The sequence below is a fragment of the Meriones unguiculatus genome, chromosome 1 (assembly GCF_030254825.1).
Source record: "Meriones unguiculatus strain TT.TT164.6M chromosome 1, Bangor_MerUng_6.1, whole genome shotgun sequence".
NCBI lineage: Eukaryota > Metazoa > Chordata > Mammalia > Rodentia > Muridae > Meriones > Meriones unguiculatus.
Window position 1 is genome coordinate 23,165,491 of NC_083349.1, and position 24,870 is coordinate 23,190,360.

Below are 24,870 nucleotides of genomic sequence, written 5' to 3' on the forward strand. Positions count from 1 at the left end.
CATGCTGACCCATTGCAGTATCAGAAGCGAAATCCACCTTCCTACACCTTCCCTTCCTCCCCCAAGACCAGCAGTGCTCTGGGCTGTCCCACCTTTTCGTCTTTTTTAAAAATTTCCTGGGCATTGAACTCAGGATCTCTGGAAGACCAGCCAGTGCTCTTAACCTCTGAGCCATCTCTCCAGCCCCCTTGTTTTGTCTTTTGAGACAGGCTCTAACTAAGTAGCTCTATCTGTTCTGGAACTCTCCTTAGACCAGGCTGGCCGCAAGCTCATAGATCCACCTGCCTCTGCCTCCCAAGTGCTAGGATTAAAGATGCGTGCCACCATGGCCAGCTCTAACTTACCTCTTGACTAATGTCATTGGCCTCCCTCATATGCTCCATGTTTGACCAGCTACTTTTCAACCCTATGTGTGGCCCAGCCTGTTCCACTGCTCAGCCACTTTCTCCTCTCTGGCCTCTTCCACTTCTTCCTTCACTGTCACCATTACCAGAACATCTTATCTGGACAGAATAGCCTTGTCTCCCTACTTCTTGTAGTTTCAGAACAGGATCTCATGACCTCAGCCTGCCCTGAAACTTAAGAATTGGACAGACACGATAGCAAACACTTGTAACCCCAGCACTTGGGGAGTGGAAGCAGGAGAATGAGTTCAAGGCTATCCTTGGCTACATGGTAAGTTTTGGGATAGCCCCTGCTAACCGCCCAGAACTAAGCAAATTTAGCCTCCCATCTGTTTGTATCTGCAGGCTGCAGTCACTGGGTACTCTGGGACTATGCTAAGTTAAGGCTGGCTTTTCAGGGCCCCAAGGCCTGGGTCCTTCTATTGTGTTTTGCTGTCTGAAGTACTTGTAAGTGCCTGATCCTTTCTGGACTTAGAAACATCTCCACCAATGACACACCAATGCTGGAGGCTCTGCTCCACGGCCATTTCATCCGAGACGCCACAGTATTAGCTCCTGTGTGCACCCATTCCTGCATGAACAGGGCAGGCAGTGGTGCTTACATGTCCTGCCAAGGGCTCCAAAGACCCTGGAGCACGGACACAGTTAAACGTTCATTCAGGAGAGACAGGCTTCATGTTGGGGTACCCCTCCAGCCCAGAGAACTCCAGAGGGTAGACAGTGAGGCCACAAGAGAGAGAGGTCAATGGCAGACACAGTCAAAGGCCCAGAAGGTGCAGTGTGGATGAGAAAACAGACGCGTGCCAACAGGGAGTGGCGATGGACACAGTGTTGGTGCGCAGGGAACTTTGTAAGGCCAGTTCATCCCCAGCCATTCCAAACGTGACACTGACAGGGACCAGGGCCCGCTTCTGCTTATCTGGGAGGTGGCAGGGAGAAAAGGATGGGCTACCAAGGTCCTCCCTTCTCAGGCCCCAGGCAGAAGTGACTGAGAAGTGGTCACCAGGCACAAAGAGTCTGAGACAGCGAGGAGTCAGGCACCATTTTTTTATAAAAACGCATAGTCTCATTTTCCACTCTTTAAAATCACATTCAAAAATCGGCAAAGAAACGCCCCGGGGAGTGAGTAGACGAGAGGGGGTGCCGGCCCAGCCCCAGGGGAGTGGGCACGACACCACACGGCTGCGCGACTGGCACAAGGGGGCATGCGGTGGGCAAGGTGGCACCTGTGGGCGGTGGCACTGACATGACGTGGGCTAATGGGCTGGACAGTGTGGGTGGGGGCACACTGACCAGCCAGGACAGGGAGAGCTGGCCCCAGCTGGGCTCTTCTGCTGTGCCACCGACCTGCCCAGGCTGTCCCACTGTGGTCCTGGGCAGGTGAGCCTCACCCAGCCCAGGTCTGGGGACCTAGGTTCAGGGAGGCCAGTGTGGCCCAATCCACAATTGCCTTTTCTGTGCTCCTGAGTCCAGGCACGCAACGAGAAGAGGGGACTTGCATGGAGGCCAGCAGCAGCCACTGCCAACGGCGGCTTCCTAACCCAGCCCTAGTGTCCAAGGAAGGGGAGAGGGGGCAGTGGCAATACCCAGGCCTTTCCTGAACAAGGACCCAGGAGCCTGTCACTGTGGGAGAACTCCAGGTCTGGGGAGACGAGGGCCTTCTCTCACCAGTGGCAAGAGGGCAGGACAGCAGGGGTCTGTCCCTCTGTGGCGTGAGGGCTGTGATGGGAAAGTTCAAGTAGTACCCCTGTGTTGCACCTTCCTTCCTAGGGTAGGGTGCTGGGCCACCAGCTGGGCCACAGGCTGAGCACAGCCCACAGAGCCTGAAGTAACACACACCAAGTGTGGCTCGCCCCATGGAGGGGCAAGAGGGCTGCTGAGGGTTGCTCCTCTTCCCTGGAGGAAGACACTGGGAGCAAAGACCCTGGGCGGGGGAGGGGCAGGGCAGGGTGCTAGACAGAGGCTGGGTTGGTGGCAGCAGGAGCCGAGGCAAGCGGGCCCCTCCCTGGGGACTGGGCCAGGCTGGGGCCACAGGAAATCACAATAATTACAAAATAAAACCTTTTCCGCTTTGCGGGAAAACAAATAATAAAAATTCAACAAAATAAATTAGAGGTTTATAAAAGGCGGGTGGGCAGGCGGGCAGCAGGTGGATGGATCAGAGGCCGTTGGCACTGCCACGCTGGATCAGTGGCACCTTGCTCAGCTCCACCACAGGTGAGCGTGGCTTGTTCTTCATCTTGGGCACTCGCTGCACCAGCTGCTGGGCCTCACGGTACGCGTCACGCAGCTCTTTTTTCCACTGCACCAGCTCAGGATCACTCTGTGTATGGCCAGGCTCTATCAGTCTCTGCTGGCCAGGCATCCGCCCAATGCACCCTCCTCGCAGGCCCCCACTTACATCGCACTGCAGGACAAACTGCTTGCCACCGCGGATCTTAAGCAGGAGACACTTGCGTTCCTTGATCTGCGTTTCTTCCACCGACTGGATCTCTTCCATGGTCAGGAGGCTCTGCTGCAGGGTGGGAGGGGCAGCAGGCTGTGAAGAAAAGGCCCTGGGACCCACCCTGTGCCCACACCATGTCTTCCCAGCACCCCTTCTTACCGGAGCCTCTCCTTCACCCCGCCACTCGAGCCGGTTGGGGAACAGGTAGAAGTACCGCCGCTGCCACTGGGTCAGGAAGGGGTTGCCCATCTTGGACATGTAGCCATGCATGATGCAGTCCTTACCCAGGGCATAGTCTGCACGAGAAATGGGATGTAGGCTCAGCACCCACCCACACCCAGACACTTTCAGTTTCTCAGCAGAGCCCGCTTCGTATTTCCGCAGTGAGCATCATGCCCGGTGTCCCCCATGGTCATGAGTCCTCACCTTCCTCGTGGCCCAGCTGCTTGTTTTTGGCTTTCTTTCGTGCCTCCAGCCGGTCTGTCTCAGCGTTGATGGTGTCAAAGACAGTCTCTGCCACCTCCTGCTGCCACCGCTCCGAGATGGTGAGAGGGAAGTTGCGGTAGAGCTCCTGGTCGCTGTCCAATAACTTCACCAGGTGGACATGGCAGGGAAACACGGAGAGACGAAGGGTGTTGGACATTAGCAGCCATGGGCGTGTACAGGGCCTTAAGCTAAGATGGTCTCAGGTGACCACCATCCCCAGGGAGGTTGGGGGATGAGGAAGTATGGCTCACAGCTCACAGGGTAGCCACAGTGTCTCACAGGGGCAGAGGAGGGGCAGGGGCCATCCAGACCAGGCCAGGCTCAGGGTTCAGCGGCCAAGCCAAGGTGCAATACCTTGATTCCTTTCGTGTCCTCCTCATCAAAAGAGCCAATGTCAAAAGCATCCGCTGCATTCACCTCCCCACGTGGGGGGATCAGTGGAGGTGGGTACTACGCAGAGCAGGGTGGGTATCAGCAGGGGTGAGGGGCCTCGGGGCTCCTCATCCTACCCCTGGATTGGCTCTTACCTTCTGTAAGAAGACCATCTGCCAGTCCAGGGAGCGGAAGAAGGGGCTTTCTTTTACCTCCTGAGCCCTGTGGAGATGCATACCTGTCACCCAAGCTAGGCTAGCTCCAAACTATGGCGTCATTAGCTTATATCTGCCTCTGGACTCAGCCACCTTTTGTCTCTTAAGCAAGTTCCATAACTCTCAAACTGTTTGCTCATCTCTAAATGGAGGAAGCAGTTCCCGCATCCTTGGGTTGGTGTGAGTTTTAATACTGCCTTGCCTGGCAATTAACAGATATCCCAGTAGACCTACGAAGCTGCTATTAAGCTGGGTATGGTGGTACACGCTTCTAATCAGAAGCAGGAGAATGAGGAGTTCAAGGCCAGCCTCAGCTACAGAGTAAGGCTAGCCTGGGTTACATAAGACCTTGTCTTAAAAAATTACCACCCCTACCTCATGCAAAAACAAAAACAAAAACAAAACAAAAAAGCAAAAAAACCCAAAAAACCTGTTATAATTGTGGTTATCATCACTTTGCTACAAAGAGTCTTCTGGATCTTTTGAAAGCTGGTACCCAGTTGGCTCCAACTGGGACATACCCAGCCAGCCCTGCCACCGTAAGGACACTAGATTGTGTGGGCCACGATATCCCTTATGAATTCCTCACAAGAAGGTTAAGACCATGGGGGGATTCAAATGAGGGGACATGACCACTGTTCTAAGGGGGCACAACCAGAGGTCCAGGAAGGCTGGGGCAGCAGCCCACAGCAAACACTGAATCCAGCCATATGCTGGAGAGGCCAGGACACTCACCCTCGGCCCAGACAGCCTAGCCTCCGATTGACATCCCTCTGCAGCAAGCCTTCCAGCAGGGACCGGAGTTCAGGGGAGAAGGAATCAGGCAGCTCAACAGCCTTTCAGGTGAAGAGAAGGAGGATGTCAATAGGAGCTCAGGAAGAGCCCTTGGCTCTGGGGGAGGGGTAGAGGTCCCCAGCAAGTGTGAGCTCGGACAACACAAGCAAGGCAAGAGGCCACAGGGCAAGAAGCCTTTCCCTTAGGACAGAGAAAGGGTCACTGGCTCAAGAGCTCTGCTGGCTAGAGAGAACCAAGAGTTGACGGTTGATGGCACCACTATGGACCTTCACTGCTCCTCTTACACTCACCATTGTCAATGTCATGCGATCAATCTCATGCTTATCTTTGGTCTTGTGCTGCCGGAAGGGGCTGTGTCTGGACAAGAGGTCAAAGATCAGCATCAGAGAACAAGAATGGGAAAACTAAGATAGACCTCAAGAATGAGGCTAGTGAGAAATGAGGGAGGGCACCACTTTTAACACCCAGGCCACACAGGGTTCCCCTCCCGCTTCCTGCCTGATTGATGAAGTAGCTCAAGGCCTTGCTCTACCTGCCCACCGGGGATAGCCTACTCACCCCCGCAACAACTTGAAGAGCATGCAGCCCAGGGAGAACCAGTCAGCACTGCTATCGTAGGCTACGCCCTTCTGTAGCACTTCAGGCGCCATGTACCCGTGCGTGCCCCTGTGGAAGCACAGGCCGTCAGTGAAGTGGAGGAGGTCTGGGAAGCAGGGGAATGGCTAGGCACTCACACACTGGCATGGGGCTTCTTCTTGGAGAAGTCACAGGCTAGGCCAAGGTCCGAGATTCTCACGTGGCCATGCTCGTCCAGGAGAATGTTGGCTGGCTGTGAAGGAAGCCCCGTGAGCTTCTGAGCCAGGAGGAGGCCAGCCTGGGCCTTCACTAGAGGGGGCTATAGGTTTTGGGGACAAGGCCCCAGGCAGGACACTCCCCCTCCCCCGTGATGACAACTGAACTCAGAAAGTGGCTCAGGCAGGGAGGGGAGGAGGGTCAGGCAAGGAGACAAGCCTGGAGGAAGGGATAGGTGATGGCGGCCCCTCACCTTCAGGTCCCTGTAGACTACAAAACGGTTGTGCATGTGTTCAAGACCCAGGATAATCTCAGCTGCGTAGAAGCGCATGTCGGCCTCAGAGAAGACTCCATGCTGAGAGAGGTGGTAGTGCAGGTCCCCACCTGAGGGGCAGCCCCCCACATGAGACTCAGCTTCCTGCCCAGGTCCAGCCCTAGGTCCACCCCCTGGGGCTGGTCCTGAGCTCACCGTTCATGAGATCCAGGATGAAACTGAGCTTGTCTGGTGTGTGGAATGCATATGACATGCACACGATGAAGGGGCAGTCCTAGGAGGGAGGGGAAGGTGAGCAAAGGCTGGCTGCGGCTCGGGTCGGGGGTTACTAAGGGCCACTTGGCCAGCCAGCTCACCCCGGTGCTGACAAGGGAAAGCATGATCCGCTCGTTCAGAGCCAGGGTCTCTCCCTGCTTCATCTTGATGCGTTTCTTGTCCAGACACTTCATGGCGTACCTGTGATGGAGCAGGAGGTCAGCTGTGTCAGCACACCCTGCGGGGCAGAGCCCCAGGCGGCCTCAGCTGGCTGCTGATGAAGACCAGACGTAGGACAAAATGTGTGACACAGCCGGTGCTTTAGAGAGGGCAGAAGGTTTTGGCAAGTTAAGAGTCTGAGGAGCCTGAAGGAGACAGAATAGCCAAAACAAGACAGGAAGGAGGGGACAGTGTCAGGATGGGTAAGGTATGGTCCTAGGCAGAGACTGAACATTCAGGGATGGCCAGCATGAGATACTGATGCCCGTAATTGCTCTTCCCTACAAGGACCCAGTCCCTCATGATGGCCCTAGAAGCCTGACTCCTCCCTTGGGCACCCCACCCACTGCCAGCTGATCAGGGTGCTCACATCTTGCCTGTGTCTGCTTTCCGGCACCCATAGACCTCACCGAAGCCCCCACGCCCGATGATTCGATGCACACTGAAGTCATTCATGGTCAGCTGCAGAGTGGCAACAGCTGGGGTCACTTGCAGGCCTTTTGGGCCCCACAGCAGAGGCATGTGGCAGCAGGGACAGGTCCTGCTACCAGGGTCCCCTACCTCTGTGATCTGGCCACACACTTACCTTTCTCCAGCCTCCCCCACTGGCCCGCCTCCCCTCCAGAGCCCCCACTAGCCCCCATTGTGGGGCTACATGCCAGCCCCCCCCCAAGCCCACTCACATGGATGTTGAGTTCTACATTCTTCCACTGGCAGAACCGTGTGAACTTGTCACTGGGAAATAAGAAGGGCACACACTCAGGCAGGTATCAACGCATCAGAGGCCACCAGGGCCTGTCCCACCCACTGCCCTTCCAGGGTCCTGACAGACATAGAAACATCCTGAACCTATGGTCAGCTCAGGCCACATGTCCTCAGCAGCCTGAGCCATGGTGTCCTCCTGGGATGAGAGATGGTCTTCAGTCAGACCCACTAAGGCATACACCTGCTGCTCACAGTCTCCTAGCCAAGAGCTCATTCCCAGGGAAGGCACCTTCTCAGCACCCCCACTGCCTATGGCTACATAGCTTTGACTGAAAATGCTGCCTCCAGCATTCTGCCTAGACTGTGGTGGTTTAAGCCACAGAGGGCAGTGTATGCTTGAAGCCTATCCCTGCCCGTACCCTGATTCTCCACACAGAGCTCAGGGAGACACAGGGTGAGAGAAAAGGACAGAGGATCTATGTGACCTCCCAGGAGTCCCTGTGAGGGGGCATAGACAGAACCCACACCTGCCCGCTCAGAGCCAGAGCAGGCTGCCTCTACCATAAGAATTGCTTCTCCCTCTCTCTTCTACTCACCTCTCAATGAACTTCTGGAATACATCCCCTCGGAGGTTCTGACAGATCTCCTCAATGTATGGCTATGGGGAGGGAGCGGAGAGTTGGTGACCAAGTCTATTAGCCCCTGGTGACCCAGGTCCTCCATCTAGGACTGGGCTCCAGGACCCTAGCTGTCTAAGGCAGGAGGGTCTGATCTGGGCAGGAGGGGGCCAACAGGAAAGGAGCCCATCACACACCTGGAAGAGGTCTGGAGGCACCTGCTTCTTCACCAGGTGGCCTTGGACATGCTCGGTAGCATTCTTTGAAAAGGGCTGGAGAGGACAGAGGTGGCTGTGAATCCTATCCAAGGCCCTCTGTGCCCTTCCAACCCCAGGCTGCTTGGGGCCAGCACATGAGTTCGCACTGAAGGCAGCTGACCAGATCACTCACGTGTGAGCAGGCCAGTAGTTCTTTCATGATGTAGGAGTCAAAGATCTCCCGGCTGCGGACCACACGCTCCTCTTCTGTCTCCAGCTTCTCATATTTCTTGATCTGGTGGAAGGCACAGGCATAGAAACATCCTGAACCTATGGTCAGCTCAGGCCACATGGTCTGCCGGAGCGTGAGGCGAGGTGCCTCAGACTCAGCAAGGTGCTCAAGCACCTTTCTCTCGCCAGACCTCGCTCGCCTTACCTCTTCATAGAACTCCACCAAGGGCTTGGCCTCTTCCAGATGGTTCAGGCAGAAGTCTCGGAAAAGCAGGTACCCTGAAAGCAACCAGGTCTGGTCATGCTGAACTAAGCACTCTTGTCTCAAAGGCCTACTGTCACTATGGGTAGAAAGAGCTTGGGGATTCCTAGATAAAACTAGCCAGGGCAGTAGCAGAGATGGTCTATACTGTAGGAAGGAGCTAGGCAATGTGGCCACTGAGGCTGCCACCAGCCTAAAAAGTCCCTGTACTTGTGCCCTGTCCCCAGAACCAGCCTTCGCAGAAAATGGCTGGGAAATGCTGGTACTGGAGAGGGGTGTGGGATTGGCCCTGGCATTAGTAGTTCAGGGCAGTGCCATGACCTGACCTCCTCTGTGCTGATGACACTGCCACCTACTATGGTGACACTACCTACAGTAAGGTTCTTGGTGGGGACATCATGACAGACTGGTCCTCTGAGCCAGGTCAGGCTGTAGCAGGAGGGAGGCAGCAACCAAGAGAGGGTCCCTCTCCCTACCACCTCCCTCCCATCTAGATGATTTTTCAGACAGGCTGATCAGACAGGCAAGTCCAGTTGGGGAAACCGAGGCTCAGGGAGACCTGTGGTAAGAATGCAGAACTCCTCGATCCACTGGAGGATCCCTTGGAAAGGCAGGCCAAGGGTGGAGGTCTCAGAGCACCTTCAGGCAAAGCTAACGGTGGCTTCCCCCCTCCGGCTCTAGTCCAGCACAAATGCCTGAGGGTTTTTGTTGTTTTGTTTTGCAGACAGGGTTTCTCTGTGTAGGCCTGGCTGTCCTGGAACTCACTCTGTAGACTAGACTAGCCTCAAACTCAGAGATCTGCCTAACCTGCCTCTGCCTTTCTAGTGTTGGATTAAAGCCCTGTGCCCCAACACACACACACACACACTGGGGTGCCTGAGTTGTGCTGGGTAGCTTTCAATGCCTCTTTGAGGGTCACTTGTGGCCTATTTACTGACCTCTAATCCCAGGTCTCTCTGCTAGTACTTAAAGCCATCATTTCTTCTAAGAGGAGCCTGGTGGAACCTTCCAGTGGCTTGTGAATGAGGCTTGTGGTCAGAGGTTCAGGATTACAAAGTGCTTTTACTGACACCACTGATTCAGGCCCATCCTGTCTGCCTTGGGCAATTGGGCTCAAGGTTCCATTTCTCAGATTTGAAAGGCTTGAGGCTCAGAGAGAGGAGAGGCAACTGGCCCAAAGCCAAACAACGTAGACCTGTCCCCCCAGGCTGTGTTCTTCCTGGCCTACTGCTGAACTAAGGCTGACCTCCAGTGCCTGATCCTTCTAGGCCACGTCAGTTTCATACTGCGATCCCATCCTCAGGAAGCCCAAATCTGAGCCCTGTGTGACTGCAGTGGCTCCCAGGGACACCACCCCAAGTTCTCCTTTAGGCCGGGCAGTGGGGTGGGTATGCCCTTCTAAGACAAGGGTGTACACCCACACCCACACCAGAGGAGGAAGGATGGAGGGGCCAGCTCCGAGACAGGTTGCTCACTTAGGGCCCGAGGGGGTTGGGTGGAGGCGGGGCCAGCCACAGCTCTACAGGCACCACAGGAAGGGCCCCGCCTCTTCCTGTCAGTTCCACCAACGGCCCAGAGCAGCTGTGGCTGCGCCAAGGGGAAGCTGCAACTCTCAAAAACAAAAACCCCAAAGGAGGAACTTCCCTGGCGCCTGGGGAAGACTGATGGGCCCCCACCCCCACTACAGGGCTCGCTGGGCAGAAGCCAGGGGCTGGGAGGCACAAAGGGTCACCATTCTTAACTGCAGGGGGAGCCGAAGTAGATGGGGGACCTTCTGGGACAGGGGCACATGGTACAGCCAGCTGCAGGGCAACACGATGCTGACCCTGGAGTCCTCTTGGAGACCTCAGGCTGGGAGAAGTGGCTGCTCTTACCTAACTTCTGTGAGAAGATCTTTTCAAAGGTCACTTCTCCTCGGTCCTCGAGATACTTCTGCATGACGCTGCGGATGCTGCAGGCAAAGGATGGCAGTGAGCAGGGCCCACAGGGACCTTGGACCACAGGCCCTGCCACGAAGCCTGGATAAGGGCACTCATTTTTAAAAACAAATGTGTTGTTTATTGTGTGTGCACGCGCATGTTGTGTGTGTGTGTGTAGGGGGAATGTGTGCATGCCAGCGTGTGTACAAGTGAGAACAACTCATGGCAGCTGGTTCTCTCCTACAGCACAAGTCCCACGCTTAGGTTGTCACCTTTACCCACTAAGCCATCTCCCCTGAGGTTTTTCTTTCTCTTTTTGGTCTTTTTTTTTTTTTTCTCTTAGTTTTTCCAGATAGAGTTTCTCTGTGTAGCCCTGGCTGTCCTGGACTCACTTTGTAGAACAGGCTGGCCTAGAACTCACAGAGATCCGCCGCCTCTGCCTCCCAGAGTGCTGGACTCCAGGCGTGCACCTCTGTGCCCACCGGCTATGCCCTGAGGTGTTCTGTTTTTTTAAAAGTTAGGATCACACACACACACCTGGGGTGGCGGCACACACCTTTAGTCCCAGCAGAGGCCTGCACATCTCTGTGAGTTTGAGGCCCAGGCCTTGGACACACAGCAGCTCCCCTGCTTCGGCCTCCCCAGTGCTGAGATTAAGTGCCACCATGTCTGGCTTGAATGGAACCATCCTTCAACTCAGTGTCAGACCTCCAGGGAGCGCCTAGCCCTTCAGCTAGCCTGCTCACTCATTTTGTCCAGAAGTCACTTCAGATGAATACCAAGGTTATGGTGGCCAGCAGACCCTCATCTGTGCCCACTGCTTTCAGAAGTGTGCCATACACTGCCATGTGCCGACTCTGGTAACTTAGGCAAAGGGCAAAGCCAGGACCTGTCCATTAGTTGGATAATGGACAAATCAACAAAATGTAGCCCTATTGTGTTTGGCCGTAAGAAGGTATGAAACACTTGACAAGTTCAGGGACAGGACTAAGTGACAGGTGGCAGTCACAGAGGGCTCAGACTTGTGTGAGCCCATCCACATGACTCCATGACAGGCTCATTGACAGAAAATCAGGATTTTCTAGAGACTTGGGGGGAAACTGCTCAACAAGCATGGATTTTGATTTTGATTTTTTTAAGATTTATTATTATTTATTATTTATATAGTATTCTGCCTGTGCATATGCCTATAGGACATAAGAGGGAGACAGATGTAACTGAATTCTCTTTTTTGTTTTGTTTTGAGGGGACAGGGTTTTGCTGTTGTAGCTGATGGCCTCAGACGTGTAGTAATGAGTATTGGGATCACAAGCATGTGTTACCACACCTAGCTTGGTTTTTATTTGTTGTTTGTTTTTAGACAGGGTTTCTCTGTGTAGCCTTGGCTGTCCTGGACTCACTTTGTAGACCAGGCTGGCCTTGAACTCACAGAGATCCACCTGCCTCTGTCTCTCTGGTGCTGGGACCAAAGGTGTGCATCACCACATCCAGTTCACACCTAGCTTTGAACCGTATACTTTCAAGTGATGAATTTATATTGTATTTTATTATTCTAGCACTCAGGAACATCAGGGGTTCAAGACCAGCCTGGATTACAGGAGACCCTGTCTCAAAAAAAGAAAAAAAAATTCAAGTCTCAGTTTCTGTGTCCCTAACACTTGGTTAAAAACATGACCCTACACCACTTGGCAGGGCCATGGGGAAGCCTGCTCACCAAAGTTCCTGAGACAAACTCCACAGTCACCACTTGTTTACTCCCTGTGACAGTGTGCATGGCCTGGGGAGATCTCACTGAGCTACATTCCATGCTTCAGAGGCCTCCTTGCTGTCTCCGCCCTCCTCTTCTGGGCCACTGGCATCCCAGACCTGCCAACCTGTCCCAACAGCAAGCTCTGGCCACATTTGGCCCCACTAGCCTGGCCTCTCTTGAGAACACACAACTGCTCAACTGAGGACACACGAGAAGCCAGAGGCTGTGCCAGGCTGCATCCTGGAGCACATGTGGAACCCCAGCCGGTCTCTGAGGCTGGTGAGGATTCACACCACAGTGTCCAGCTCTCTGAGCTCAGCTCCGCCTCCCCTAGAATCTCTAGCAGGTTAGCCGAGGCTACCTTGGTCACCCAGGCTCGAGTCAGGCACTTCATGGCCTGAGACCAATACCTGCATCTAGGCAGGTCTTTTCTTGGTATGGGCCTTTGGTCTGTGATGTCAGTGGGTGCTCGGGGGCCTGTGGCCAGGTCAGCTCTGGGTGGAGATCTGGACCTTTGCTGGCATCTTGAAGTACAAACAGGATGTCACCAGGTGCTAAAGCCCAAGGTGCTGGGTGCAGGGCAGGAGTGGGGTGTGTTAAGACAGGTAAGGAAAAATTAGCCCAGCAACAAGAGGCCCACGGGTCAGACAAGAAGGTACAGCAAAGCTTCATGGACAGGAATAGGGTGCCAGGGGATTTCAAAGCTATGGTGCAGCCTGAAGGTATGGACCTTAGGAGGCTGGATTCAACAGAGCAGAGACCTCATGGGGTCACTACATAAGGAAGTCCAGGCAGACACCTCTAAGGTGAGGGGGGAGTGGGGCTGGGGAGATGGCACAGGCTCTGGGTACAGGAGGGCTGTCTGTCAGCCCTACCTTGCACGGTGAGCTTCTAAGATTTTGGAAAGATGAGAGCTCCAGTCAAGGCGAATCTGGGGAAAGTGGTGCCAGGACACCAGACTCCAGGCCTAGGCGCCAGAGTCTAGTGCCTAGACACCAGACTCCCAGGATCTAGCTTTGTAGGCCTTCCTCAAGGAAGGCCTCTCGGGGCTGGAGCTCAGTGGTTAAGAGCACTTGCTGCTCTTTCAGAGAATCTGGGTTCAATTCCTAGCACCCACATGGCAGCTCACAGCTGTCTGTAATGCCCATTCCACACCTTCACACATAAAATAAAATTAATTATTTTTAAAAATGGGATTGGGAGGGAACGAGGGAGGGGGCCACAGCTGGGATACAAAGCAAATAAAATGTAATTAATGTAAAAATTGAAAGAAAGAAAGAAAGAAAGAAAGAAAGAAAGAAAGAAAGAAAGAAAGAAAGAGAGAGAGAGAGAGAGAAAGGCCTCTCAAGATAGTGAAGCATGCAGAGCTAGGGCCCAAAGCTGAAACTGTGACCCCCCTCGCCTGGAGGCTGGGAGACACCATAGCTCTACCAAAAGCTGTTTCTGACAGGAAGTGCAGCTCTGATGACCAGGCCAGGCCTTGGTGACCCTGGGCTTCCAGCCTGCAACTTCTACCCAAACTCAGCACACCCCTCCCTATACACACACACACACACGCACACTCACACACACTCACACGGTTGCCTCTGGAACAGCAAGACAATTCTCAGGTAACTGGCAGTGGCAACAAGCTTACATGTGCCTTTCATCTACACTGGCCTCTCCTGGGGACCACCCACCATAAATATACTTTCCTATCTTGGGGTTAGAACAGACTAAACCTCACAGAGGTGTGCGAACAACAGGAACTCGGAGAAGAGCTGTTAGCCTGAGAGAGACAAGGTCCAGCTGAGACCCACACCTCAAGTCCCAGCACTCAGGAGGCTGAGGCGGGTTTTCTGCGAGTTTGAGGCCAGCCTGGGCAACAGTGTAAGACCCTATCTCAAACAAAACTTAAATGAGGAAATAATCAGCCACAGCCCATGCTCTGCCTATAGAGCAGCCTGGCCAGGCAGCCCTCCACAGAAGAGGCTGATCTCTCCGATCTTGCAGGCAGCGGCACTCCCGAAAAACCTGGCAGGAGGGCACAGGGGCATGGAGCTCAGGAACCTGCAAAACCAGGCGCCTGGATCTCACCTGGCAGAGAGCCCAGGAGGGTGAGACTGTCACCACCGCCAAGTCCTGGTCCTGGGTGCTCTGCTTGTCACCTCATTTTTACATTCTAGAACATTTTGGTCCATAGAGAGGACATGAAGCAGTAAAGGGGTTAGGAATGGGGGAGGGCGTCAGCAGTGGAGGGTCAGATGGACACGGTCAGCAGAGCCAGGTGAGATGTACCGACAGGAAGATTCAGGTAACAGGCAAAGATCCCAGCTGTTAGGGAGACCCCAAGAGGAGCTGGGCAGGGCACTGAGAATGGGGGCCCTGGGTACCCAGGAGAATACCCTCCCAACCCCATACTGGCTTTCTGAGCATGGGAAAAACAGACCATTTTGGCCAAAGGCACACCCACGAGGGTCGGGGGTCTGCCACCATTCTCCATGTGGCCTAGAGCAGCTGAGACATGGGTGTACGAAGGTGCCCAACAGCGACAGTGCCCTGAGAATGCTAGGGAACCAACAAGGCAGGGCTTTCTGCTTTTTCACCTGGGCCTGGGGCCCAGCTGAAGCAGGACCTCAGGTTGGAGACTGTCCCTCGCATCAAGTGCTATACTTGGCCATGGCCATAGCATTCCTTCCAGCCCATAATACTTCATTTTTTTTCCTTAAAAGAAAAAAGTCTTTTAAAAATAAAGTAAGCAAAAAATAAAAAGTATACAAAAATAAAAATACAAATGAGCACTACCCCAAAACCAAACATAAGGTCAGCCTTAAGCGAGTCCTTGAATGGAAGGCCCTCCAGCATGGCCATTTTAGGGTTTCCAGACTGTCCTCATGGAGTTGGAGGCTATGGAAACTGGCTGGCTAGAAAAGGTGTTATTGGTGAAACTCCTGGTCAGGAAGCAAGTGCAGGCTTGCACGGGAGGCAGCAACAGCCTCCTGGCTGGGTCCCTGATGCTGGCAGTGCCTGCAGATGTGACATGCCCTGAGCGGCATCTTATCCCCACCCAAGCCAATAACCCACATCCATCCAGGGGCACGCGGCTCTCAGTTCCCCACGTGGAAAGCTGAGGGCAGCATACAGCACGTTCCAGTCAGCTTGAGCTACAGGGGAAGGGCAGTCAGCCCCCCATTATCCTGGGTGGGAGACAGCTTGCGCCTCGGTGGCTGGAAGAGCACACTGGCAGGCTCCAACAGCCCTCCCGGGTCACCACAAGCTGTGCTCATTTACTCTTTTGGCGTATGTACAGATGTGTGGCTCGTAGGCATGTTCGTATGAATTTTGGCACAGGTACATGCAGATGCAGGCACACGCGCTCCTGCTGAGAGGCCAGGGGTTGCTGTCAGATGTCTCCCTTAGTAACTCTGCACTTCATTTTCAGTGCATTTTCTCCATGGCAAAGACTTTTTCGGAACTTAGAGCTGGTGACCAGCTTGCCCCGGGGATCCTGTGTCTCAACGGTCCTGGGATTACAGATGAGCTCTAAGCTGGCCTGGCTCTTATGGAGGTGCCAAGGGTCCAAATTCCAGTCCTTATGTGTGTACAACAAGCTCTTTCATCCACTGGGCCATCTCCCAACCCCATTTTAATTCTCTGATATAGTCTTGCTATGTAGTGCAGGTTGGCCTTGAACTAGCAATCTTCCTGCCTCAGCCTCCAGAGTGCTAGAGCATGTGCCACCATGCTCGCTCAGCTAAGACACAGACTTCAATGCTGGTTTTCTCCTTTGCAAAACAAGAGTGTCAAGGCAATGGAATTGTCACTTCTGTACTGCACACCAGAAAGCCTGAAAAGGTCTAAAAAAAAGGAGGGGGAGCTCCCGGGGTACCAGGTTTTCTGTGCCATTGTTAGCCTGTATTGTTCCCCCAGACACTGAGACACAGTTGCCCTAAGCTTTATTATTTGGCACCCCACAACTAACTGTCGACACTAGAACATGATCCTATGCTATGACAACATTTGTCCTTCAGTCCACATTTGTCCTGGACTGAAGGAAGGGTCTATGGCCAGGCAGTCTCACAGTGGCAGAGCAGTGGCCAGAGCCAGGCCCATTGCAGGAGGTGAACCAAACAGAGTGGGTGCCACTCCCCTGGCCCTGAGAGCAGCTTTCAATACTCCCAGGACTCCACCCTAGAGCCCAGCAGAAAGCCCGACACCTATCCTACCAAAGCACTGAGGGCACCTAGGCACTAGCATGCTTCATGCCAGGGTGACCTACCCATCACCATTCCTAGGACCTCTAACAGCTAGGATACTCAAGAGTTTGAGACGCAGGATGGGCCTGACTTTAGGAGTAGGAAGAGAGCACTTCCTCTCTCTCAGCAGTGACTAAGGTGAGAGGACAGCAGGCGGGAGGGAGTGGCATCTAAAGAGGACTTCTGGGAAGAAAGGTACCACGTGCTTCAGCATGAGAACAAGTCCCACACTCTGGCGCAGTGGCCTAGTATGTCAGGCCCTTGTAGATGGCTCCTGGGCAGGGCCAGGGAGCTCCCCTGTATGGACAGGGGGGCCTACAGGAAGGAGTCTGAGGCAAACATGCCCACTTTGAAAGTAAGGAAACCCATAAGGCAGGGCTCTGGTCTAGAGGCCCACTGTAAGCCTTCAACAAAGCAAATATCCAAACCGGCTTTGAGTAATACTGCAGAAGGGGATGGAGGGGAGGGCCTCAGAGAACCTGCAGTGGCCAGCCTCATCCACCTCACCAGGGGCTTCAGAACAGGACAGCATACCTCCCAGGGGCCTGCCAGGCTGGAAGGGATAGTCTTGGCTACAGGCTAACAATGGCACATGGTCCTGGTGTTTGTGTAACAATAACATTGATGCTGTGGCCCAAGAAGCTGGTGCAGAGGCTACAGGCCTCCACGCTGGTTTGTCTCAGACAGCCACACTGGAAACTGCCACCCTGGGAGGGGACAGTCAGCAAGCTGTGGCTGTAGCTGAGGCACTCCCTGGTGGCATTTCCAGGAAACCTGGCACAGAGGTGGCAACAGCAGGAAGAAGTCCCCTGGGGTTTCTTATTAATATTTCTCGATGACTCTCCCTGGGGCCCGGCAATGTTCTCAGAGCTCAAGGACAGGGCCACTACCAAAGAGGAAAGAGCAACTGTGACCACCGTGTCTGCACAAACCCTTGGCCAGTGGAGGGCAACAGCAGTAGACCAGGAGCCCACGGTCAATGTCTAGCGAGCCCTAGACTCTCGGGTTCTCCTGCAGAACATTAAGGAAGAGACACTTCAGCCATCACAAACAAGATGTAAACAGGCACCCTGCATCTTACTGCTTACAAGGACACCAGGAGTTGACATCCTGTTAGTGTACATTGAGAACACAATTCTAGGGGTCCTTGCCCTGCAGTCCCTGAAAGGGGGTTGTCCCCTATTCCAATTCCAGGAGCTTCCAGCCTCAGAGAAGTGACCCCCATTTTATCACCAAACACCCACGTCTGCATCACCAAAGCCGCCCTTTTCAGTAAGCAGTGATGCGAGACGAGATGTCGCTACAGAAAAATGCTGCTGCCAAACGCCTTACTTTTGGGATCTCATTTGAAGTGGGCTTGAAATAACCTCCATGTAACTACCAGGAAGAAGAAATGGCCTTAGGAGCCAGTGGGGAGTGGGGAAGAGGCCCAGGGAGAAACAGCAGGTACGATGGAGGCAGTGCATTCCTCAAAAACTATCACATGCTCTTGGCTCCTGCTGTTTATTCCATAATATCCTGAGAACAGTGGCCATGTGCAGGCAGCTGGAACTCCCTGGGGCCCTGGGGCTCTCAGCTCCCTACACAGCAACCTGGGCACAAGGAGAAGCTGCTGCGAATGTGTGCCTGCGCTTGACGTCACCCAGGATTTACTACTAGCTTGGATTGTGCATTAATAGGACACATCATTCCCAGGCTGACAGAGCCCAGATCCCTGTGCACGGATCCCGACCTATGATGCTCACGCTCCCTTCAAATCCATTTACTGAGTGCAGTGAGGAAGCAAGCAGAGCTGAGCAACTTAATAGCAAATCCATGAGAGGCTTGCTCAGGAGAGGAGGACAGATGGGGAAAGGCATCCTAGAGAGCCATTCCCAGGGAGCAGTAGCAGCTTCAAAGGCCCGCAGGGATAGACTGCAGAAAAGATAATCTTGTTTTCAGGGGCAGGAGGGGGTGGGTTGCTGCTACTGGAGTGGAATGTTCTGGTGAGGGGTAATGGCTGGCAGCAGCAGGCTTTCTGCTGGTGATGGAGAAGTGGAGGGAGGAAGAAGAGCAAAAGCCTTCTCAGCTCTCCTTCCCCCACCAATCTAGGCAGGAAGTCCTGGCTGTAATGAGTTAACAGGAACGAAGACGCAGAGAAGGAAGAGTAGCAGGGTCTGGGGAGACCGGGGAAACAAGCAAGGGGCGGGCAGCAGCGGAGGAAGCTCATGGTGGGGGAGGGACCAGGAAATAGCCCAGAGAACCAGAAGGCTGCAAGAGGCACCCAGCTCCCACATGCTGCTTCTGGGGCCGCCGCTGTCACCAGGGAGAGCAGGGACATCTCCTGGGACCGCCCAGGCAGGGCTCCTCACCCAGGAGCCCTGAGATTAATTACACAGGGCCTCAGTGGTCATATTAAGCAAATGATGATAATTATAAGACAGTGGCAGCTGCTGGGAAAGAGGCAACAGCTTCTACAGGGCGAGGCCCAGACCACAGCCCCACAACCCTGGGAGGTAAACAGATAAACTGAGGCAGGTCCAGCCAGGATAAGTAGGCCTGGATCCTACGTGAGCCAGAATTGCAGGAGTGAGGAGACAGGACCCCTATGTTCTGTCCACACAACACCCCCCTCCTGTGAGAAGATCGGGGGATGAGTCTGTCCCCAGGTCCTCTAGGTGACAGAAGGGGAGGTCCCTTTGCCAAGTTACAGTGGCACTATGCCCAACAGTTCCCAGTCCCCAGCCCTGGGAAATAAGAGCTGTGATGCTAGCCAAGCTCAACCAAGCCACAACTCCGAGCACCAGCCACAGAGAGGCTGCCAGGATGGCCCACCCCAAAGTGGGAACAACTCCCATTGGCACACTGGCACAGGAACAAACCCCACTGCTTCTTCACCTGGGAAAGCAGGGCTGGCGTGCATCTGTCCTTCTATGTATGCGTTAGCTTTGCCAGGGCAGCCTGTTTCTCTGTTTCAGCAAATGGCAAAGGATTGGGCCCTCTATACTGTGACAGCCGATGAAACCAGAAACTGCCCTGCTACTTCCAGGCCGCCACCCCAGACCCACAGACCATGACAAGGGGTGTCAGCCATCCCCTCCCACAAACCAGTTATCTGGGAGTGGGTGGAAAAGACAGGACTCCAAAGATCTGTGATCCAATCCCAGATCTTTTGTATAACAAGCCCCAAGGCCTCAATTAGTAAATGAGGAAAATACCACCTGCTGGGTCAGCCACTGTCCCAGAGTCGTGAAGACAGGGCAGTTTGCAAATTGGGACATAGTGGGCAAACATGAGACATGGTCACAACCACCTTCAAGGGCAAGAGACACCTGTCTCAAGAGTGTGCAAAATGCATCACGAAAGTGACCTGCTTTCCAGCGTGGGAGGCCACGGCCACTGCAGGACGACTCAGGGTCCTTCCCTGGCCTGAGCACACCTGTGGTCAAGGTTTGAGGCTCCGAACCATTCCCAGACTGAGCAGTCGGCCCAACAGCATGCTACTGATGAAGCTGCACCCGTTCCCTAGAACTCAGAGCCTGCCCCAATTCTGCTCCCAGATATCACCCCATCCTAGTACTGTTGAGCAACGAGCACACATGGGCACGGCCTTGCCAACTTCACATGCTGGTTTTTGGACCAACTGAGATGACAGATGTCAAAATAAATAATGAATTATTAAAATCTCCATTCTTGTTCCTACCACATCATCACTACCACCAAAAGACAGGGTAAAGGGAAAGAGGCCCAGCTCACTTATCGGGGTCCTCAAACACCTGCAGAGGTGACCCAAGGCGGGCTCCATTAGGAGCAATGCATTCTGGGGAAAGATTATCCAAACATGGAGAGCTCTAGAAAAAGGCACCACCTCAAACTTTGCAGACCTGCAAGAGAATCCCATGACTGTGGCTGCCCAAGAGAGCTAGACAGTGCCCTGGATGCTAACTGCACCCCTCCCCCACCTCTTCCCTTGAAGTTTTGTCATTTCTGAACTCATTTTCATCCTAACTGCCGCTGCCCTAGACAACCCCAGCTGACACTCCGTCTAGTTCCTGTTTTGAGAAATCTGATTGCAAGTGTCTTAGAAAGAAGGGGGCCCAACGGCCTCTTCGGAACGCAGACCAGTTTTTTCCTTTACTGGGCTTGGTTCTCAGTCAAACCGAAACCCAGTGAGCAGCCATGGGAGGAGGGGCGCAGAGAGAGGCACAGCAGCATTCCTGCAAGCTGCCCACCCTGTTCCAAGGGCCGAGACCACCAGAGGCCTATCTCACACTGCCCACCGGGATAGAACTTGCCCCATGTCCTCTGACAGAGTATGGCTGTCTAACGTCAGACCCAATTCTTGGCTGCTAAAGAGGGTGGCATGAGAGCCGGCTGGGATCCGCCTCATCACCCACCATGAGGCATCCTGCTGGGTAGACACATTTGCTCCTCCAGATGCAGGACATCCAGGCCAGGCTTCAGGTCAGGACAGTGAACCAAACATACATCTAGAAGCTGAAGGCCCTGATGGCGAGGCCAGGTGTCCCTATGGATTACCTGGGTGACCCTGAACAAGCCATTCAAGTCTGAGATGTCCCCCATCTCTCTCTCTCTCCTTCTCTCTCTCTCTCTCTCTCTCTCTCTCTCTCTCACACACACACACACACACACACACACACACACACACACACTACGGGAAGAAAACTACACCTGTCTCACTCATACCCTGGTCTCCTGTGCAGCTCAAATGGGAAGATAAGTCTATTTGCCACAGTATACTGGACAAGCCCCAGCTACACGCCTCACATCCTGCCCAATTCTGCACCCACATCCTGGACAGTTTAAACTTTGATAGCAGGTGCGATGACATCAGTTGTCTTGCAGAGAGGTGGCAGCGCGGACCAGCTGCTATAGGATGGGGTGTTCCCTGGTCAAAAGTACCCACAAGGCGCCACATGTGGGGAAGAGGGTGAAGAAGGGACTTCCCTCACCTGAACGCTGCCCCCAGGGGTGGATGGGTACAACACACGCCACCGCACTGTCCCCAGAAAGCACTCAAACCCAATCCCGGGCCAGTGACCCCCACCAGAGGGGAAGGCAAAAAAAGTCTCCAGACTCGCCCTCCTCACTCCACAAAGCTCACAAGAGTGTTACCCACTCCAAGGCGAGCGGATAGGGTAGTGGAGCACCAACGGGGGAGGGGAGGCTGCCGGGAGCAGGGGCAACAGACTGGGAGATACAATCGGGTAAACAGAGGCAGACAAGGGGAAGGGAACTCCGAGGGGACACAGAGGGTGGAGGGCAGAGCGGGGCACCGGGGTGGGAAGAAGGCTGCAGCAGAGCCAGGGGCTGACAGCGACCAGGCCCGGCAGATACAGGAAGCGGCAGCGCGGCCGGGGGAACGCGGCTGGGAGCTTGAGTTGGGGCGCTCTGGGCTCGCGGTCGCCGAGCCTGCGGCGGCCGGGACGAAGAAAGTCTCCGGGTCCTGGGGCGGCCAGGACAGTGGGGTCCCCGGCGCAGAAGCTCCCCGGAGTAGGAGGGGCTTCCCGGGTCCTGGGGCAGTCGGAACAGTGGGGTCCTGGGGGCAGAGGGTCCCCGGAGCCTGGGGCTGCCGGGAGAGAGGGGGTCCCCGGGGCACGGTACCCCGGGGCGGCGCGTGGGGCCCGGCGCGGGCGGGCTCACCTGGGCTCCGGCAGCAGGATCTTCTTGCTGGCGCGCGCGGCCGGCGTGGCCTTGCTCTTCTCCATGGCCATCAGGTAGCTCACATCGGCCAGCACTGCCTCCAGGTCGGCCATCTTGGCGGCGGCGGCGCTGTTCCTCCCGCCGCCCGAGGCTCCGCTCCGCTCCCGCTCGCTCGGCCCGGCCCGGCCCGCGCGGCTTGTCGGCCTCGGCGCCGCCGCCGGCCCGGCCGGTCCCCGCTCGTCGCCCGCTCACAGGCGGCGCCGCCCCATGGCGCCGGCTCGGGCCCGGCCCGGCTCGCGCTCCGCTCCCGCCGGGACTGCAGTCGGGGCGCCGCCGCCGCCGCCACCACCACCACCCGCCGCCCGCCCGCGCCCCGGAGCTGCCGCCGCCGCCTCCGGCCCCGCCTGCCGCGCACAGCGCCAGCGAGCCGCCGAGGGGCCGAGCCGGGCGGGCGGCGGGCGGGCGGGCGGCAGCGCCCCCTAGAGGCCTTAGGGCTCGGGGGGCCCCGACGCTGGGTCCTGGGCTGTTTTACCTGAGTTTTGCACCCAGGACAACCCCAGGCCATGAGCGGTGACCACAAAGTCGATCGCATCTCCGGCTGTTGGAGTCCACGCTCCCGCCAGGGCGCTGGGTCTCGTATCAACAATCCTGACACGGAACAAGACCCCAGACTCAGATTTCCGAACAATGTCTCAGGATCACAGAATCACTGTCACCTCTGACCCGCGACCTGACCCCAGACCGTGGACTTCAATCCTGACTTCAAACTCCCAGTGGGATCCTAGGCTCAGACCTTGGGCTACCCTTCTGACTGTGAACATTTGTTGTTCTTGTTTTTAGACAGGGTATCGCCGTGTAGCCCTGGCTGGCCTGTAACTCACTGTGTAGACCAGGCCACTAATTCATAGAGATCTGCGTGCTTGCCCCTGCCTCCCAAATGCTGAGATGGATTAAAGCGGGGTCCGATGAGGGCTGAACTCTCATTTATTTATTTATTGTGTATGTGTGTGCGTACATGCAGGTCAGAGGACAGACAATCTGACAATCAGTTCTCTCTTTTTACCACATGGGTTCCTAGGGACTCAAGGTCCTCAGGCTTGATGGCAAGCCGAGCCTTTCTGTCGGCTTCTTTGCTAGCCAACTCCTGCCTGCTCTCTCTGCCCAGCACTTGGGAGGCAAAGGCAGGTGTATTTCTGTAAGATCAAAGCCAGCCAGGGCTATAGAGTGAGACCCTGTCTCAAGCAACCGAATGGAAAAAATTTAAACCGCAGACACCTCTCTGCTTTCCAAGCTGCCAGGACACACCCAGCCAAGTCCTGGGCACTTAGAACCAGACTCTCTTGTAGTTCAGGGGCAGTGAAACAAGTGTCCTATTCCCTTTGACCTTTTTTTTTTTTTTTTTTTTTTAAGATAGGCTTTCTCCTTCTGTCTCCCCTGGAACTTGCTTTGTAGCCACGGCTGGCCTTGAACTCACAGAGATCTGCTTGCTCCTGCCTCACAAGCGCTGGGATTAAAGTTGTGTGCCACCGCTGCCAGGCTGGTGAACAGTCTCCTAAACTGCAAGTTGAGGCATGAATGATGGAGCCCTGTTGCCCTCTGTAGCCTGGTTCCCACCATGCACCAGGAGTTCCCCTTCTTACTGTTAGTTCTCTGCCCTGGGCCTCTGCTTTTCACTGGGCCTGGAAGCCCTTTTGTGCGCCTTCTTCCCTAATCAGCTCCTGCTTACCCTTTCAGACCCACCGCCTGCAGGTGGCCTTCCCTGGCTTCCTCACCCCAAATGTGCACATGCTCCATCCTACACTTACCACTACCAGTCCCCATTGCTCTAATTTGAAATCATTGTCAATAAAAACATGCACTGTAATGGTGGGAGGTCAGACGTTACATTATTACATGTCTGCAACCAAAGGTGAGAAATGTTGACATACTGAAGGAGATACCCACTGTCTTCCACTGTCATTGATGTTCCATGGTTCATCTCTCTCCTGTGTGCATGCATGAACATGTGTGTTACTAGTATGTGTGCATATTCATGTGGGTGTGAGTGCCTGGTATATGTAAGTGTGGAGGAGGCCAGGTCAATATTATATATCATTTTTTCAGGAGCCATGTGTGTATTTATTTTACTTAATTAATTTAAAGATTATTTTTAATTAAAGATTATATGTAGTGGGTAGTGGCGGCTCACACTTTTAATCCCAGCACTTGGGAGGCAGAGACAGGCAGATCTCTGAGTTAAAGGCCAGCCTGGTCTACAGAGTGAGTTCCAGGACAGCCAAGGCTACACAGAGAAACCCTGTCTCCAAACAAATAAACAAACAAACAAACAAAAGTTATGTGTGTGTGTGTGTGTGTGTGTGTGTGTATGTGTGTGTGTCTGAGTCTGTATGTCTGAGTGTGGGTTTGTGCACGTGAGTGCAGGCGCCCACAGAATGGAGAAGGTGTTAGATCCCCTGAAGCTGGAGTTACAGGAAGTTGTGAGCTCTCTGCTGTGGGAACTGGGAACTGAACTCTAGTCCTCGCTAAAAGAAGCATGTGCTCTTAGCCCTTAACCACTGAGCCATCTCTCCAACCACTTAATTCACTTGAGACAAGGTCCCTCAAGTGGACATGGGGGATGCCAATTCCACTAATCTGGCTAGCTAGTAAGCCTTACAAACCTACCTGTCTCTGCCACCCCAGCACTGGAACCATAACTGTGAGTCACCGTTCCAGGCATTTTATGTGGGTCTGAGGGACTGAAGTAAGATCCTCATGCTTGTGCCTCAAGCACTTGAGCGACTGAGTCATCTCGCCAGTGTTCCTGGCTCATCTCTCTTGCCTTGGTGTCCATTTCAGGACTAGATGCAGACAGGCATTAAGGTTTGATGAATGAATGAGTGAGTGGCCACACTCTTAGAACACACAAAGTTTGAAGCAGAACAGGGCTAGCAGCTCCAGCAGGACTAGATGCCTCTGACCTTCCCCTAAGCCCTACCCTGGCTCTCTGAGACACAGCCCCACCCTGACCTGGGTTCTGGAACAGTTCCTATTTAAGACAACAACAATAACAA

The 24,870-nt window shown here is 54.5% G+C and overlaps 1 protein-coding gene across 1 annotated transcript; it reads right to left on the reverse strand.

Annotated features, from left to right (window-relative positions):
- Positions 1 to 1,437: 1,437 nt before the first annotated feature.
- Positions 1,438 to 22,214, reverse strand: Grk2 (G protein-coupled receptor kinase 2). The gene is made up of 21 exons (XM_021656210.2): positions 21,818 to 22,214; positions 10,145 to 10,221; positions 8,214 to 8,287; positions 7,971 to 8,072; positions 7,778 to 7,852; positions 7,560 to 7,621; positions 6,942 to 6,993; positions 6,629 to 6,720; positions 6,141 to 6,240; positions 5,980 to 6,058; positions 5,764 to 5,894; positions 5,453 to 5,547; positions 5,277 to 5,384; positions 5,009 to 5,075; positions 4,659 to 4,759; positions 3,864 to 3,930; positions 3,691 to 3,786; positions 3,277 to 3,439; positions 3,010 to 3,146; positions 2,806 to 2,919; positions 1,438 to 2,727 (listed from the first exon to the last, which is right to left on the reverse strand). Exons 1-21 carry the CDS (start codon positions 21,928 to 21,930, stop codon positions 2,563 to 2,565), a joined length of 2,070 nt encoding a protein of 689 aa, XP_021511885.1. The 5' UTR covers positions 21,931 to 22,214; the 3' UTR covers positions 1,438 to 2,562.
- Between the last annotated feature and the right edge of the window lie 2,656 nt (positions 22,215 to 24,870).